At 40.1% G+C, this 17,325-nt stretch overlaps 1 protein-coding gene across 1 annotated transcript; it reads left to right on the top strand.

Moving 5' to 3' along the window:
• The first annotated feature begins 1,058 nt into the window (after positions 1 to 1,058).
• slc30a2 (solute carrier family 30 member 2) lies at positions 1,059 to 15,720 on the top strand. The gene is made up of 8 exons (NM_001006822.1): positions 1,059 to 1,284; positions 7,036 to 7,250; positions 9,106 to 9,252; positions 9,355 to 9,508; positions 10,319 to 10,502; positions 12,078 to 12,183; positions 13,717 to 13,851; positions 15,191 to 15,720. The coding sequence occupies exons 1-8, from the start codon at positions 1,238 to 1,240 to the stop codon at positions 15,334 to 15,336; spliced, it is 1,134 nt and encodes a 377-aa protein (NP_001006823.1). The 5' UTR covers positions 1,059 to 1,237; the 3' UTR covers positions 15,337 to 15,720.
• Positions 15,721 to 17,325: the final 1,605 nt, after the last annotated feature.

The raw sequence follows: 17,325 nt of genomic DNA, 5'->3' as shown, positions 1-17,325 counted from the left end.
AGAAAAATAATAATAATCGTAATGCTAGCCCTCAAGCATCCCATGGGTCCAATGTCATAGTCTGCACAGTAGATATATTGAGGTATTATGCAAATAATTATAGGAATGCTCTGTGAGCACTCAAATATACCTACTATATCAAACAGAATGTACCTTACAGACAAATGACAGCCATCTTTATTTACTAATTTTGACAAGGAGCTTAAGGGGCTTATTTACTTTGGGCAGGAGCACAGATGGGCAATTATTATGCACAAATGGGGATGAACAATGGGTAGGAGCACAAAGTATTATGACCCTGTTTTTTTAGCTGGAAAAAAAATCCATGCCATTGCTCTTATATACCCACATAACAACCAACATGTAACAGTAATTATAGAGAGGTGCAGACCCAGCATCATTTGTAGGTGTATATAGGCCCCCTGGGCTCTTGGTTAGTGTGCACTATATGAGTGCAAGACTAATTATTTTCACCAAGCTTTACTTGTTCTATTAAAGAAACAACAAGAAAAAACTGAAATGGCTTCCTCCAATCGTGTAAGCAGACTGACCAACAGACGGACATGTCACTGAACCACCTGTGCCCCAGACTCGCCCACCTGTGCCTCCCAGAGTAGCCACTTAGAAACGGCGCTGCTTAAGGCTCCTCCTTTCGTAAGCAGCAGTTGCAGGGACTAGAAAGCGCTAAATACTGCTAAGAAACAGGTCTAATAAAGTGTATAGTGGTTTCATTATAATTTTTTTTGGTAAATAAGCATCCCTCACAGGCAGTATTACTTTCACAGTGAGAAATAGGCATTTATTCAGTTTGCTCACGTCCCAAAATCAGCTAGAAGCTTTTATAGGCGTTATTAGACTGATAGATGATGGCGTTGTTAGCCTGAATAAATACAAGGGTGTGAGTAGAGGACACGTTCTTTAGGCCATCATGTGCAGGAGTGCCCTTCTGCAGAAAAGGGTCTCTATAGAATAGAAAAGAAGGGGGGAGGCGCAGTTTGGAAGTCTGCAAAGTTTTGCACCCGGCACTTTGCACCCGGGGCTAAATTCACACGGACACAGAGAGGGATAAAGAGAGTGGGCGATAAAGGACGCGGAGTGCAGCACGTAAGGCCAGAGGGAGAGCAGCGAGTTGAAGAGATTTGAGGCAGACCCGGAATAATCCATACTTTTAGTTTTTACCTGAAGACACCTGGGGATTTATATCTGTAAAGAGCAGCTGCCAAAGGGGCCGGCAAAAATGGAAGGCGAGACGGAGAAGCAGCTGCTACTGAGTGGGGAAAAACGGTAAGAAGTTATAGAGACTTTGTTATGCCAGGTAAATATTGGGTCATTATACAGTGAGTATATTCCGCTTGCCTCCTAGAAATAATAACCACGCGAACTTCATCTTCCTACACTCCTCCCATCTGTTACTGCTTATTGGTGCCGTCCGTTTCATGGGGAATCTATAGTGGAACTGCAAGCGCTGAGCTAGTACTCTTTTCTCTCATACTTATTAATAGCATTCCATCACTTATATGAAATCAGAGGATGGCTAAGTGCGTTACACTGGCAGGGCAGAGCTGCAAATTACTAGGCTCCATGTTTAAGTCATATTAGGCAATGCTTCATTTTTGTTTTCATATGTATTTTAGAATATATGGAAAATGCCTGTTGGTCAGTGTCCCATTGTCCCCACCAGGAATTGCTGGGCAAGTTTCCCCTATAGTTACACCTATGGCTAAGTGCATGTGACCTGTTATGGCAAACTTCTAGTTATCAGATGAACAGGGGTGATTCACCTTCACATTAAATTTTAGTATATTGTAGAATGGCCAGTTCTTTGCAACTTTTCAGCTGGTCTTTTTTCATTTAATTATTTGCTTTTCTCTTCTGACTAAAGCTTTCAAAAGAGGGTCAATGAATTGTTATTGTTACTTTTTATAGTTTATTTTTCTATTCAGACCCACTCCTTTTCATTTTCCTGTTTCTCATTTGAACCACTGTCGGTCGCTAGGGTAATTTGGACCCTAGCAACTATAAAGCTAGTAAAATTCGGAGAGTTGCCGAATAAAAAGCTAAATAATTCAGAAACCACAAATAATAAAAAATGAAGACCAATTGCAAATTGTTTCAGAATAGTACTTTCTGCTACAGGGATCCCCAACCTTTTTGACCTGTGAGCCACATTTAACTGTGAAGAGAGTTGGGTAGCAAGAAAAGCATTAAAAAAATTCCTTGGGATCCAAATAAGTGCTGTGATTGGCTATTTGGTAGCCCCTATGATGACTGGCAGCCTATAGAAGGCTCTCTTTGGCAATACACCTTGTTTTTATGCAACTAAAACTTAACACTAAGCCCAGAATTAAAAAATAAGCACCTCCTTTAAGGCCACTGGGAGCAACATCCAAAGGGTCGGTGAGCGAAATGTTGCTCACGAGCCACTGCTTGGGGATCACTGCTCTACTACATGCTAAAAGTTAATTTTATGTGTGGGGAAATTGAAAACGTTTGATGCCCTGTAAAGTGCAGCGTTTCAGCCGAGCACACGTGCCTCTTAAAGATGTTGTTCACTTTGAGTTAACTTTTAGTATGATGTAGAGAGTGATGTTCTGTTCAATTCAGGAGCTCTCCAATCTGGACTTCTTTTAGTAGCCTTTTGGTTGCTAAGGTCTAAGTTACCTTAGTAACCAGGGAGTGGTTTGGATGGGACACTGGAATATGAATATTAGGGGAACTGAATAATAACATAAGTCAGTGCTGTCCAACTGGCGGCCCGCGGGCCGACCCCCCTCTGTGTGGCCCCCCACCTGTCTGGCTGCTTTGATGGCTTACCTTTGTGTAAGCTTTAAATGGTATCAGTACTGTGATTAACTGCCCCCCCCTGCATGGTTCTCACCTCAGATTCAGGCTGTAATCAGGCTGTATTGTTTAAATATGTAATCCCCTGTACTGTTCACACCTTTTAATCTCTGCATTGTTCTACCCCCTGCAGTGTTCACACCTCAGGCTCAGGCTGTAATCACACCCATTGTTCACTTCTTCACACCTCAGGAGCAGTAGAAACCCACAAATAATCCCTGCATACTACAAAAAGAACATAAACTGAGGTGGTACTGCAATTAAAAAGTTTTTTAATATATAGTTATTGTGCAGACTGTAGGAGCAGTGCCAGCATTGTGTCACTGTAGGCTGCCTGTGTGTGAGCATAGGGCAAGCAGAGTATGGCACACACAGGCAGGGTAGGGAAGGCAGAGTATGGCACACACAGGCAGAGTAGGGCAGGCAGAGTATGGCACACACAGGCAGAGTAGGGCAGGCAGAGTATGGCACACACAGGCAGAGTAGGGCAGGCAGAGTATGGCACACACAGGCAGGGTAGGGAAGGCAGAGTATGGCACACACAGGCAGAGTAGGGAAGGCAGAGTATGGCACACACAGGCCAAGTTTGGCACAAACCAGCCAAGAATGGCACACACAGTGAAAGTATGGCACACGCAGGCAGGGTAGGGAAGGCAGAGTATGGCACACACAAAGGCAGGGTAGGGCAGGCAGAGTATGGCACACAGGCAGGGTAGGGCAGGCAGAGTATGGCAGGTTTTTGCTGTACTACAACCATTAATATGGGTATGGTCATGTGATAACATGGGTGTGGTTTCAAGTGGGTGCGGTTTCAAAAAGGGGAGTGGTCAAAACTGGCTTCCATTATCGGCCCTCCACCACGTAGGTCGAAAAATTCCGGCCCTCGGTACAACAGAAGTTGGACAGCACTGACATAAGTAATAAAAAGTAACAATAACAATAAAACTGTAGCCTCACAGAGCAATAGATTTTTGGCTGCCAGTCAGTGGCCCCCATTTATAAATGGCAAAGATATGAAAAAAGAAGGCAAATAATTCAAAAACTATAACAAATAATGAGGATCAATTGAAAAGTTGCTTAGAATTGGCCATTCTAAAACATACTTCAAGTTAACTTAAAGGCAAACCACACCTTTAAAGGACACTCCCCTGTATTTAATAAAAGGCACTAAGTTTGCCTGGGAGCATTAACTCATAGTAATCAATAAGGTGTTTACCTTTAAACAGGTGACCAGTAAGTAAATTCTACCTGCTGCTTAGTTGCAATGGGTTACTGCTCCTGGGAAAACTTTGTGCCTTTTTTTACATAACCCCATCTGTCTGACTTGTGGACCGATCAAGCAGGGAGCATACCCAATCAGCACGCATAGGGCCTCCTTTGTTGCAGTTGCATCACTAGGTAGTATAGGGCATGCAGAGTATGGCACACGCAGGGAATACATACAGTGACACAATGCTGGCACTGCTCCTACAGTCAGAGGTGTGAACAGGTAAACAATGTGGGTGCTTACAGTCTGAGCCCAAGTTGTGAACAATGCAGGGACTAAAAGGTGTGAACAATACAGGGGTTTAAGGCAGTGACACACATGATAAATCTTCGCAATTGCGGGCGACTAATCTCCCTTAAATACCATCCCACCGGCAAGAATGTAAATCGCTGGTGGGATGGTATATGCATTGCTTCGGTTTCCCGAAGTTGCCTCGCAAGGAAACTTCGCTGACTTGGGGAAACTGAAGCAACGCGTTTGCCATCCCACCGGCATTTTACATATATGCCGGTGGAATGGCATTACAGGGAGATTAGTCGCTCACGTTAACGAAGATTTATCATGGGCGACTAATCTCCCCGTGTGCCACTGCCCTTACAGCCTGAATCTGAGGTGTGAACAATGCAGGGGGCCGTTTCACCTTGGTACTGATACCATTTAATGCTTACACAAAGGTAAGCAGTCACAGCAGCCAGACAGGTGGGGGGCAGGGGGGACTCCAGTTGGACAGCACTGTGCTAGAAGACCAACTTTACCATGATGAACTGTGAGGTCTTTGGAGGAGAAAAATAGTTAACTCTCAAAACTGGTTATGTCTGAAAAATCTCATAATTCAGCCAAGCGTGTAGGTTGGTTTCCAGGTCCTTTTGCCACAAATGTTAATGGGCTCCATACCCGTGCCCCCTACCCCACTTTCCCATGCACCATTGATACATTTTATTGCGGGAGTTATGGACAGGGAATCTTACCATGCCTCCCTGTGGTTGAAGTGTCTGCAAACCCTAAAGATATGCCATTGGTGTAACTATAGAGGAAGCAGACCCTGTGGAGTCACAAGACTGTAGCTATTAGAATTTAGTCTCCCTTCTACCTAGCTCAGCACAAATAGGTTGATGCTCTCTAGCGGGTAGGGGTTTATGTGCATTGGGCCCCTCTAAAGATTTTTTTTTTTTGGTGGGGGCCTAACACATTTTAGTTATGCCACTGAATTCATCATAAATTGTACTGATGTAAATGATGTATAATAATAATAGCAGAAAATAAATAATAAATACATTAGGTAATCTGGTTACATCTGGCTACAGGGAAATGGCAATTATTGCTGATACAATCATATCCTTTATATGCATTGCCTATATTCGTGCCTGCTAGCTCCTCTCAACTGTTAATTATAGCAAACAAGTTTATAATTATTATTATTTTCAAGTTCTGTCTTTTTATGAATCAAAAGCAAGGCTTTGATACTCTGCTGTAACATGCACTGTGCAATGTAGCACCTATGTTCGGAAATTAGATCTGGTGTGTTATAACCTAACTACTGGGTTAATTAGCAGGACACATCTTTATTGTTTGTTGTCAACAGTTCTTCAAATATAGTTAGGTCTAAAGCCCTAGCTTTATTACATGGGCTGAACATACATATCAACTCTTGAGTGAGAAATGCCTTTTAGTTTGCTGTGGCAGAGCTATTCCTCTAGAAATTTGAACATAGATAGGACTTTTGCCATACTAGAGAAGAAGAAATACTTCATAAGAGCAGGATGTCTCCTTTTATCCTTACATACAAATTTGGAGGTGAGCAAAATCCTGTAAACCCTGGAAAAGGTATAACATCTTTATGATATATTTCAAAATGAATAATATTACTTCTAAATTTGAACTAGAGTATCTGGCTATTTTAGGAAAATTAATGAGTTTACTCCCTTTTACAAGAGAAAATTCTTACTAACTTTTATCACCATTCACAAGACATACAAATACATCCCACACCTCCCCCGGAGCTAAATACTGCAGTGAGCAACTACTGAAAGGGTCCCAGTTCATGTCACACGCTAAAGAACATCATTAGTATATCAAGGTGAGCATCATTAGCATTTAAAAAATTGAGTACCTATTCACTGTTTTGCCACAACAGGTACAGATATTTCTGGATCTAGTCCACATAACCCCACCCAGGTATCATGCAAAAAAACTAGAGTTAATAGTGACCAAAATATCACCTGAAGGACTGCAGTCTCCACTATAAGGAAACAGAAGGCGGCTTTAGTTTCATCTACAATTTTGCCTTGTTTACAGCAAGAAATAATAAAACATTTATTATTTAAAATAATTAAAAGAGCAGGCACAAGCCCTATTTATTGAACCAGTTTTGGAAATAGGTTATAATATTGTCTGCCTGATTGATGTCCTCTGGAGTAGTAGGCAGCAAGCCTCTCCTCAAAGGAGAAGGAAGGCCCCGCGTACTAATGAGGGCTGAGCTTCACACTAAATGAGGAAATGGTAATGGGAGAGTGGTATGTCATTTTGGGGAATGTTTAGAGTTCTTTAAGGGATTTTAAAATAAAAAAAGCTTACTTATCCTTTAAGAAATTGTTGGACACCTTTTTAGTGAGCTAGAAAAACGTAGGATGGTCTCTTCCCTGACTAGTCAGCAAAAAATAGTTGATCAAAATATTGCACTTGAGAGCTATCCCCTGGTACTCATTGCTGTGCCTATATTAGCAGTGAATGGATTATATAGCTTTTGTGAGGCTGCCTAGCACACGTGGACTAGCCAAGTGCTTGAAAAGTCCTGTGCAGAATCCACCTCTATTACTTTTGCAATTAGTTTTGCAAAAAAAAAAACTTTTCCATCTGATGTATTATGAATTGCTTAAATAATAATATTTGTGCCATATTATACATATATATAATTTGCTGTCTTTCAGCTCCTATTCAGGGATCCCAGGGAAGGATTTACATAGCCAGGTGTTCACTTATATATCTGATCTCAATGGTATTGAACTGGGTCATCAGGGGAACCAGCACTGTCACTCTAACCGGGAACTGGATGACTGGAATGCCAAAGAGAAAAAAAGGGCTCGTCGAAAGCTGTATGTGGCATCAGCGGTCTGCCTGGTGTTCATGATCGGAGAGGTGATAGGTGAGTAACGTTAGGATAGCAGGCAGCTACAGCACATATGATGCAGTATGTGGCAAATAAAAACATTTAACCACCATTTTTTGTTTTTAAAATTAAAGTTTTTAAAGTAATTTCTTTAGACTTTGTATAAGAAGCAATCATGGCTGTTTCTGCTTTTGTAAAAATCTCCAATATGTAGATACAGCCTATGTACACATGGCATTTAAAACACCAAAAGTGCCATAACCCTAAGGCTTTAACTGCTGAATAACCTGTATTTACAAAAATATAATGCTGTGCAGCACTGTGTGCATAAGTGCATATGAATAAAAATATATTGCATACAAATGTGCATATACTTGAGATAACAAAACAATTGTCCAAACAATCCCGCATAATAGTTATTTAAAACAAGCTAAAACTAAGACAAGAACCTGCAAGTCTAGTATGGGTGTATCTTATTGCATGCAAAAAATTTGCACAACATCCTTATGCATTATGAGTTTTTGTAAGCATAGCTGAGTATTGTATTGTCTCAATGCTGTGTTTGTGTTCAGATCAAAAATCTGTTTACTTAGTCATGTATTGTGCATAGGTAGTGGGTTTCCATAATTTTCCTCTTTGTACCATTTTTTAAGACGAACGGACTGCAGTTATTTATACGCAGTTTTCTTATAACTCCAGCAAGGACTAAAGGTCCCCATACACGGGCCGATAGTAGCTGCCAATATCGGTCCCTTGGACCGATTCGGCAGCTAATCGGCCCGTCTATGGGCAATTCCGACGGGCCTGCCCGACTGATATGTGGCCTGAAATCGGCCAGATCTCGATCGGCAGGTTAGAAAATCTAGTCGGATCGGGGACCGCATCAGCTCGTTGATACGGCCCCCGGACCGACTTTATCTATGCCCTGGGGCCAAACGATCGAATTACCCTGGATTCTCCCGATATCACCCACGCGTAGGTGGGGGATATCGGGAGAAGATCCGCTCCGAGCTGATCTGCCAATGTATGGGGACCTTTACTTGTTACTTACCCTAGATCTTTCCATTAATGTGGCAGTATTTGCTAAAGCCATGTATTCACAATGATGATTTCACCAGTCACCCTGACCCCCTACTTGTTGATGCATAATTGAGAAAATTCTCATGTACTGGAACATTTGGAACTATGTTTTACGAAAACTCTTATAAGTTCTACAGTATTTCTATTTTCAGCACCCAAGGACTGCTTAAATTGGCAAGATCCTGTTGAACCTATGGGAAGGTTTACAAGTTGCTGTTTTGGGTTAGATTGAAGCTGGTTTCCTTGCAATGACACATATGCTCATATAATACATAAATATGCTCTGCTTAAGGTTGGAGGTTTAAAGGGCATGTCAACCCCAAAAATAATGTTTTGCATAATGAAAGAAAACATAATTCTAAGCAACTTTTCAGTATGAAATAATTAAAAATTTGTAGCGCTTTAAACGTTATTTGTAAATGTAATTGCTATTGAAAGCAGCATTTGCTGAACTCCTGGTTGTTACATTTTAAACAATGTTGCAAAGGTCTTGCTTCTCCAGCAATACAGGTCTGTCAGTCTGCTGCCTTGTGTTACATTGTTTCAACAGTCTGAGCCACCAGGGCAGAGAATAGAAAAAGACAGGCAAGCACTGCTTCTAATAGCAATTATAAATACAAAAAACTCAAAAACCATTACAAACTTGTAATTAATATATATTGCAAAGCTGCTTAGAATGTTGGTTTCTTTAATTAGGCAACAAAAATTATATTTTGAGTTGCCTTGTCCTTTAAGATATTGCCTATTGCCTTTGGCGCTCATCATATTTGCATGTACTCATAGTTAAATAGGCTTTTTATTCTTTCTGTAGGGGGGTACCTGGCACACAGTTTAGCAATCATGACAGATGCTGCCCACCTTCTGACAGATTTTGCTAGTATGATGATCAGTTTATTTGCTCTGTGGATGTCCTCCAGGCCAGCTACTAAAACAATGAACTTTGGCTGGCATCGAGCAGGTAAGGTGGCTTTCTGATGCAAGATAACGTGGGGTATGAAGATTTTTAAGGACCGTGTTTTAAAACGAGATTGCTGAAATTACAAATTTTTTTCTCATGTAGAAATTTTGGGAGCGCTCCTCTCTGTCCTCTCAATCTGGGTTGTGACTGGAGTCTTGGTCTACCTAGCTGTGGAGCGTATAATATCAGGAGATTACGAGATTGAGGGTGATGCTATGCTGATCACCTCGGCCTGTGCAGTTGCAGTCAATATCATGTGAGTACTGCAAAGCCAAAATGTAAAAAATATAGTTATATCGGATCATTTATCCAGAATTTATGAAATCTGGATAAGTCAATTTCACAATCTGGATTAATGTGCATTATAAGATAAAAATGAAAATTGTTTAGCATTTGTTTTGAACTTATGCTGGGTTAGTTAACAAATACAAGGTATTTTATAGTGAGACAAGCAATCAGACAAGAATGAAATATTAGATTGCAGGAAATGGCATTGCTGGTATTTTCGATCTGTTGTAGGCAAGCTATAATAATTTTGCAGTTTCTGCCATTATATATGATTAAAAAGTTACTAAAAATTAGTAACTTAGCTTTGGAAAATTGTGTCCAATTTTCCAATAATGTGTATAATTATGTGCTGGGGGTTGCTATGCTATCCACAGGGTAGGAGGAGGGATATGGATTTATGGGTGTGGCTATGACAATAAACTTCTTTTATATATGAGTGATGTGGGATATACCTGCAGTGAGCACCAACCATTTGGGTTTTTGCTGTGCTACCAACATTAATGTCGGTATGGTCTTAAAAGGTCATGTGATAACATGGGTGTGATTTAAAAAAAGGGGAGTGGTCAAAACTGGTTCCCATTATCAGCCCTCCACCATGTAGGCCTGAAAAATTCTGGCCCTTGGTACCACAGAAGTTGTCTTGGATCATTCCTTGGACAGGGGTATTAATGCAGTTTATTAGGGTTATGCGTTAGTAGAGAATAAAATCAAGCATATTTCATTTCTGGAGGGTTCTATACATCTCTGATTTTACTTACATTTATCTGTTCCCCTTAAGAATGGGGGTAACTCTTCATCAGACAGGGCATGGACACAGTCACGGAGATGGAAACTCTCATTCTCACTCACATGCTGCTGGAGATCACAAGAATCCTAGTGTTCGCGCTGCTTTTATTCACGTCGTTGGTGATTTATTACAGAGTGTTGGGGTGCTTATTGCTGCCTATGTAATTTATTATAAGGTACGTTTTCCTAGATAACTTTTAAAAACTAGGAATAAAGAGAGGTGTAGGAGTGGTAGTGTGCCCTACCTGTATTGTACCACTTTGTGATAACTTTTAACATAACCACTGCATAGCCAGCTATGGATACATAGCCATATATTCTGTGGCAGGAAGCTTGCCAACTCTTTGATCCTCTCCAGTGTAATGCAGTAAATTTCATTTAATTTTATGGGTTAAGGTGCTTCACCCGTAGCAATGGCCTTTCTAATTGCTATTTCTAGGGTAAGCCTCATCCAGTGCAATGAATTTCTGAAAGCTCTTTGCCAAAACTAAACCGAAACTAAAACCGATCTACAGGTGTTCAATTGCAGCAGGGCAGTTTAGGTGGCCACATGCAGTCCAAAATTAGTTGCGGATTCAGTGACTCCAGATTGATTCAGCATCTTACTGGTTTTGTAGGATATGCCCAACCAATAAAGGGCCAGGAATCGTCCAGCATTTGTTGCTGACTCAGCCACTCCTTCCAGTCTAGAGCTTATTTGCCCCTATGGCAGCCAAAGTCAAAATCTTATTGGCCTTTTGTTGGTTTGAATTTGAACCCAGACAATACCTGTGAGGGGACAGTCTGATATCTGCAACCTTGTTTTCAAAAACAGTTTGGACTCTTTAAATAAAATGTAAATTAAAGGACCCTGGAATGAATTGCAAATTATTTAAACCCTTTATTTAATTGCAAATAGTACAGTGTTTCACAAAGTGGTGTACCCCTCCCCATATTTACTTCTTAGAAAGCCAGACTCTCTGGCTGGTTGTAGGGTTAAATGATTTGCATAATCATTCTCTTTGAATTTATATTTTACAGTGTCCCAGCATTTTTGAAAACAGGGTTGTATTAGAAGGTTTTGTAAATGTTGCAATGCCAAATGAGTTGCTCTTCGCCTAATTTGGCCACCGTCGCTCTGTGCCAAATTGGACTTGTCTGATCATTTGCGCTCCTACTGTGTCCTGTTGGGCAAGCAGTCACATGCTGGTGTGGTTCATGTCCAACAGAACTTTCAGACCTTCTTGATAGGTATTCGGCCTATTTGTAGCCAGATATCTGTGGGCAGCACCTTGGGAGCCCCATCCCTCATGGGTCATCAACTGCCTTCTTGGTCTGGAGAGGCTGAGTTGGCAGCATTTTTTAACTTGTTTATGGCTAGCTTTACCCTCCAGAGACTGCAAATCCATAATGAATATTACTGCTATTTATACACTTCACTGGCCATCCCTGAACAACCTGCCTGTTGAATTCAAACTAAAATTTTAGAGGTTGGCACAATTAAGCATTTAAATTCAAAAAGCCACTATTTCCAACCATTTCTACACCAGCAGAGAAAACCATATGTGGGCCCCTAGCCTTTAGAGTACTCTAGAGCTACACCGGTTCAAGTATTCCCTGTCTCCTTCAGTGACCTGTAGTTAGTAGGGCCTTTTACTTTTCTATTAATCTGTATGGTTTACTGTATAGGATAGTGCTTACTTTTGTTGTTGTAGAATGTTGAATACATTGGTTATATATTTAACAGTTTAAAAATTATTTTGCCTCAACAGCCAGAATATAAAATTATTGATCCTATATGCACATTCCTGTTTTCTGTGCTGGTTCTGATCACAACACTGACCATCCTTAGGGATGTACTTCTAGTCCTTATGGAAGGTAAGTTATAATATATATATATATATATATATATATATATATATATATATATATATATATATATATATATATATATATATATATATATATATATATATATATATATATATATATAATGTGTGTGTGTGTAAATAAACTTTATGGGAATGAGAATTGGTTACTTAAGTTGGTCTGAAAAATGACCAAAGTCCATCAAGTTAAGCCTTTCCAAGTGAACCCAGCACACACAGGCCCATACTAACCTAACTATACACTCACATACATAAACTTTATATACCAACAGTAATAGTAACTGTAGGTTTCAGTATTACAGTAGCCTTGGATATTATGCTTGTTCAAGAAATCATCCAAGCCCCTCTTAAAGGAATTAACAGAATCTGCCATCACAACTCAGAAGGACATTCCACAACCTAACCATGGAAAACCACCTTCAGGGTGGCCTCTGGTGCGCTGATCATTTTTATGGGAAAAAAAGAACACCCTGTCTATAATCCCATCTACTGTAATCATGTCCCCTCGCAATCACCCCTTTTCCAGAGAAACCACCAACCTTGACAGTCTAACCTCATAGTTCAAATCTTCCATCCCCTTTACCAGTTTAGTTGCACGTCTCTGCTCTCTCTCCAGCTCAAAAATATCCTTTAGGACTGAAGCCTAAAACTGTATACTCAAGGTCAGGCCTTGACATTGAACCTCATTTTCCATTTTGCTGCCCAGTTTTCTAATTTTGTCAAATCCTGCATGGAACTTAGTTTTGCACAAGTTAGTGTCATCTGAAGAAATAGAAACAAGACTTTCATTGCCCACCTCAAGGTAACTTATAAACAAGCTAAAAGCAAAGGACCAAGGACTGTCCCCTGCATTACCCTACTAACAGCACTGGTCCAATTAAAAAATGTTCAGTTTACAACCACTCTTTGTAATCTATCCTTCTGCCAGTTCTCTGTCCAATTACACATATTATGTTCCAGGCCAATATCCCTCAATTTTACCATTACCTTTCTGTGTGTTACTGTATCAAATGCTTTAGCAAAGTCCAAGTATATTACATCCACTACGTCCCCAGAGTCAAGGTTCTTGCCTCCTCATAAAAGGCAATTAAATTAGTCTGGCGCATTGTGTAACACAAAACCATGCTGGCATAAAGTCCCAGTATTATGATTTGCAATGTATTTAAGTATCCTACCCCTTATTATGCATTCCAAAAACTTTCCTACCACTGATGCCAGACTAACAGACCTATAGTTTTCAGGCTGAGAATGGGATCCCTTTTTGAATAACGACACCACATTAGCAATTCGCCAGTCTCTCAGCACCATGCCAGACCTCAGTGAATCCTAGAAAATTAAGTGAAGAGGTTTGGCAATCACTAAGCTTGTTTAATAACCTTGGAAGAATAGCACCCAGTCCCAGCTCAGTGCTCTAGGAACCCAAACCCTTTCTTCCTTCACCAAGACTTTAGTGGTTGCAATGCAGTAAATGAGAAGGTTTGTTTGTGTTCTTTTTAACCTATGCTTTTCAATATGTTTTTAGGAACTCCAAAGGGAGTGGATTTTAACCTGGTAAAGGACACTTTGCTTTCGATCGATGGAGTGAAAGCTCTACATAGTCTACATATCTGGGCTCTGACAGTCACCCAGCCTGTGCTTTCTGTTCACATAGCAATCAGTAAGTGGCAGCTCCATCATTGGACTTTAATAAACCTTTTAATTATATTAGGTGCAACCGCAAAGCTGATCCTTTTTTTTTTTTTTTTTCTGTTAAGTGGTTTTGACCACTAGCAAAATTAGAGTGACATGTAATGCACTGTGAAGTGTAAACATTTGTAAAATAACTAGTGCTCATTTATTTTCATTGTCAGTTACCCCTAGCAACCAATCAGCTTTTTCTTATAGTAAACTGATCAAAACCATTCAGTGAGACCTACAAAGACCCATCTGATGATAAACCGCATCAACCCACCAATGCACTCCTCACTCTACAGATTTGTCAAACATGGCCCATTTTTGGCCAGATCCTAGCTGGGCAGGCCTATCAATGGACCCTATACATGGGCAATAAGCTGCCCCCTCGGTATGGAATCTAGTACCTGTATTAGAAATTTAGCACTGTTGTGAATATAATTTTCAAAATTGAGACAATGGGAAAATTTTAAAATTTATTAATTTAAACCAGTTTGTAAATTGAAGTGTCTTCAAGTGGAAGACAATTTAAAGGAGACATATCCTATAAAAATTATGAATGTACCAGTGAATTATACTCCTCTAGATATAGAAGGATTGTGCTTAAAAAAGTTGTGTTTCAGACTGATTTATTGAGAAATTCCACCAAAACCCCACTAGCCCCGCCCATCTGTTCCACTTCCTGCTGGCTGAATTCTCTGGATGAGCTGGGGAGCAGCAGCCCTCAGTACACTGCACTGTAGGATAGGAACCAATCAGCAGCTAGGCTGACCTGATAGGGAACTGAAGCCTGTCTGTGCTTGTGTGACTGCAGGACTGTGATTGGCTCTCCCCCTCCTACTGTGCTTCTGGCAGGGACTGTTAGGACACGCCCACTCTTCATTTCACACTGGACGGAGAAGTGATAGGATCTATAGTGAGCTCCAATAAAGGGGCCATTGTTACAGATAGGATTAATGTTTAGGCCAAAGGGAAACCAGCACCATATATTATTCATAATTGCCTACAAAATTAGCGTTTTTCTCATTTATCTAATATGTCTCCTTTAAGATAAAGCTAATACTGTACCTGCTGTATTTTGTATAGACTACGCTATCCTTCATATTAGGCGTTTATTCTGGCACATGAAGGTATGGAGAGATTAGTTTGGCACTGAAAGCAGTTATAAAGCACTGAAGGACATGAACCTACAAGGAGTAGTTTTGAAGGTGGGGAATGGGGTTATTATTTGAAGATTGTTAATTATTCATTACAAATCTTTGGGTGCATGGTGACTTTCTGGTGGTTTGTCCACTCTGAACAAAACACGATCTCTTTTTCTACAGATGAGAATGCAGACTCTCAGAAAGTGCTAAAAGAGGCCAGCTCACAACTACAGAATAAGTTCCACTTCCACACCACTACTATCCAGATAGAAAATTACTCAGATGACATGAAAGACTGCCAAGAGTGCCAGGACCCTTCAGACTAAGGTTTGACCTTAAGGACTATTTTAACCATGAAGCCATAATTTCCTGTGAGAACAATATCTACCTCAGTACGGATCTTCCTGCCTTACATGGGAACTGTGACCAACTGTGCTATGATTCCATTCTGGGAATAAATGCAGTGACTGAGATTCCTAGAAGAACCAGCTGCGCTTGAAGATGTCTGCTGGAATGTAATGCCTATGCCCCTGTTATATAATACAATGCTGCTATACTCATATATGCATATCTAGAGACTACAATCTGAGGAACAGAAACATTTACAGAGTCCAGTTTAATTACAGAACAAATAAACATTTCATTTAACATAATGTAAAACAAAATATATATATCTATATCTCCTTTATTAAAGCACCCTTTTTAATTTACATTTGTGGCATTTTGAAACTATTTGTATATTTCTATATAGTATTACAGGTATGGGACCTGTTATCCAGAATGCTCGGGACTGGGGTTTTCTGGATAAGGATAATGTGGATCTCCATAACTTAGTCTGCTAAAAATCATTTAAACATTAAATAAACCCAATAGGATTGTTTTGCAGAGAAAAGGGAAATCATTTTTTAAAATTAGAATTATTTGCTGATAATGTAGTTTATGGGAGATGGCCTTCCATAATTAGGAACTTTCTGCATAACAGGTTTATGGATAAGGGATCCCATACCTGTATAACCTTTTTGTTATGTTTACACAGTTTAAATTAGGATTATAGGTGGAAGAAAATGTTAACATTAAACAAATGCAGCACATTTACATAGCATTTTTTGAAACCCTCATTTGGAGAATCTGCATGGTGTAGCCTTACCCATAACTATGTGAGAACTAAGTGAGATAGTTAGATCAGACAAAATAACCTCAACTGCAGGAAAAAAAGGTTCTTGCCTGAAGATTTGCATAATAGGAATAATAGGGTGCATAGTTATAAAATACATAGAAAACTGAAAACTAAAATGGAATCAGCCATTGCGAAAGTGTTTAATGGGGTATGTAGTTTTTAGTACACCATATAATTATCAACGAAGCTATGAAAAATCATGAGGAATATTCAAATACAATGCTTAAGACAAAGAAGCTATGCTGTCCCTTTACTTTTTAGTGCCTCTGTTTAGTAGGATGTACTCTCTAGCGATGTGCGTGTGCACCCGACCCTAACTCACCATTGAGGTCTGGCATGGTGCTGAGAGACTGGCAAATTGCTATTGTGGTGCCGTTATTTAAAAAGGGATCCCGTTCTCAGCCTGAAAACTATAGGCCTGTTAGTCTGACATCAGTGGTAGGAAAGCTTTTGGAAGGGGTAACAAGGGATATTGCAGTTCACAATACTATAAGTTGTGTCAGCATGGTTTTATGCGTAACAGATCTTGCTAGACTAATTTAGTTGCCTTTTATGAGGAGGTGAGCAGGAACCTCGATGCTGGAATGGCAGTTGATGTCATCTACTTGGACTTTGCAAAAGCGTTTGATACAGTACCTCACAGAAGGTTAATGATCAAATTGAGGAATATTGGACTAGAACATATTTGTGCCCCATCTTTGATGTCACAGAGGGGGCGAGGCAAGGCAGGCATGAATATATAAATAGCTGCTGCCCTGGAAGCAGGGTACAGTTAGGTCGCAGGTGTGGAAGGGGGCTGGAAGAGTTCAACCCTTTCTCAAGTGCATTTCTGTGACTGTCTCACATTATACAGCAATCGTTTGTTCGTAACTCCATGTATAAAGGTAAAACAGAAGTGATGTACCCGATCACCGTCGAGACGAGATACACCTACATTGCATCACGTCTACACGGAAGCTGATACATCACCTGCGTTAAGATTCCAAGTTATTAGCGTAATCTACATTAGCAATCAGACCTACAGTAATACTTCTCTATATATCAAAAACAGACTCTCTGGCAGACAAATGTATGCATCTTCATGTGGGACTCATTGTTCAATATAGCAGGATACTATATACATATATACATTACAAAA

Source organism: Xenopus tropicalis, chromosome 2 (assembly GCF_000004195.4).
Source record: "Xenopus tropicalis strain Nigerian chromosome 2, UCB_Xtro_10.0, whole genome shotgun sequence".
Lineage (NCBI taxonomy): Eukaryota > Metazoa > Chordata > Amphibia > Anura > Pipidae > Xenopus > Xenopus tropicalis.
Note: the sequence above shows the minus strand (reverse complement) of the source record. Positions and strands in the feature narration are given on the sequence as shown.

What these genes read in the sequence shown, in the direction of transcription:
- slc30a2 (NM_001006822.1), top strand. Translation starts at nt 1,238, where the DNA reads ATGGAAGGCGAGACGGAGAAGCAGCTGCTACTGAGTGGGGAAAAACG. An exon ending in ACTTCTAGTCCTTATGGAAG is followed by an intron (nt 12,184 to 13,716) that starts GTAAGTTATAAT and finishes ATATGTTTTTAG; the next exon opens with GAACTCCAAAGGGAGTGGAT. An exon ending in TTCTGTTCACATAGCAATCA is followed by an intron (nt 13,852 to 15,190) that starts GTAAGTGGCAGC and finishes CTTTTTCTACAG; the next exon opens with ATGAGAATGCAGACTCTCAG.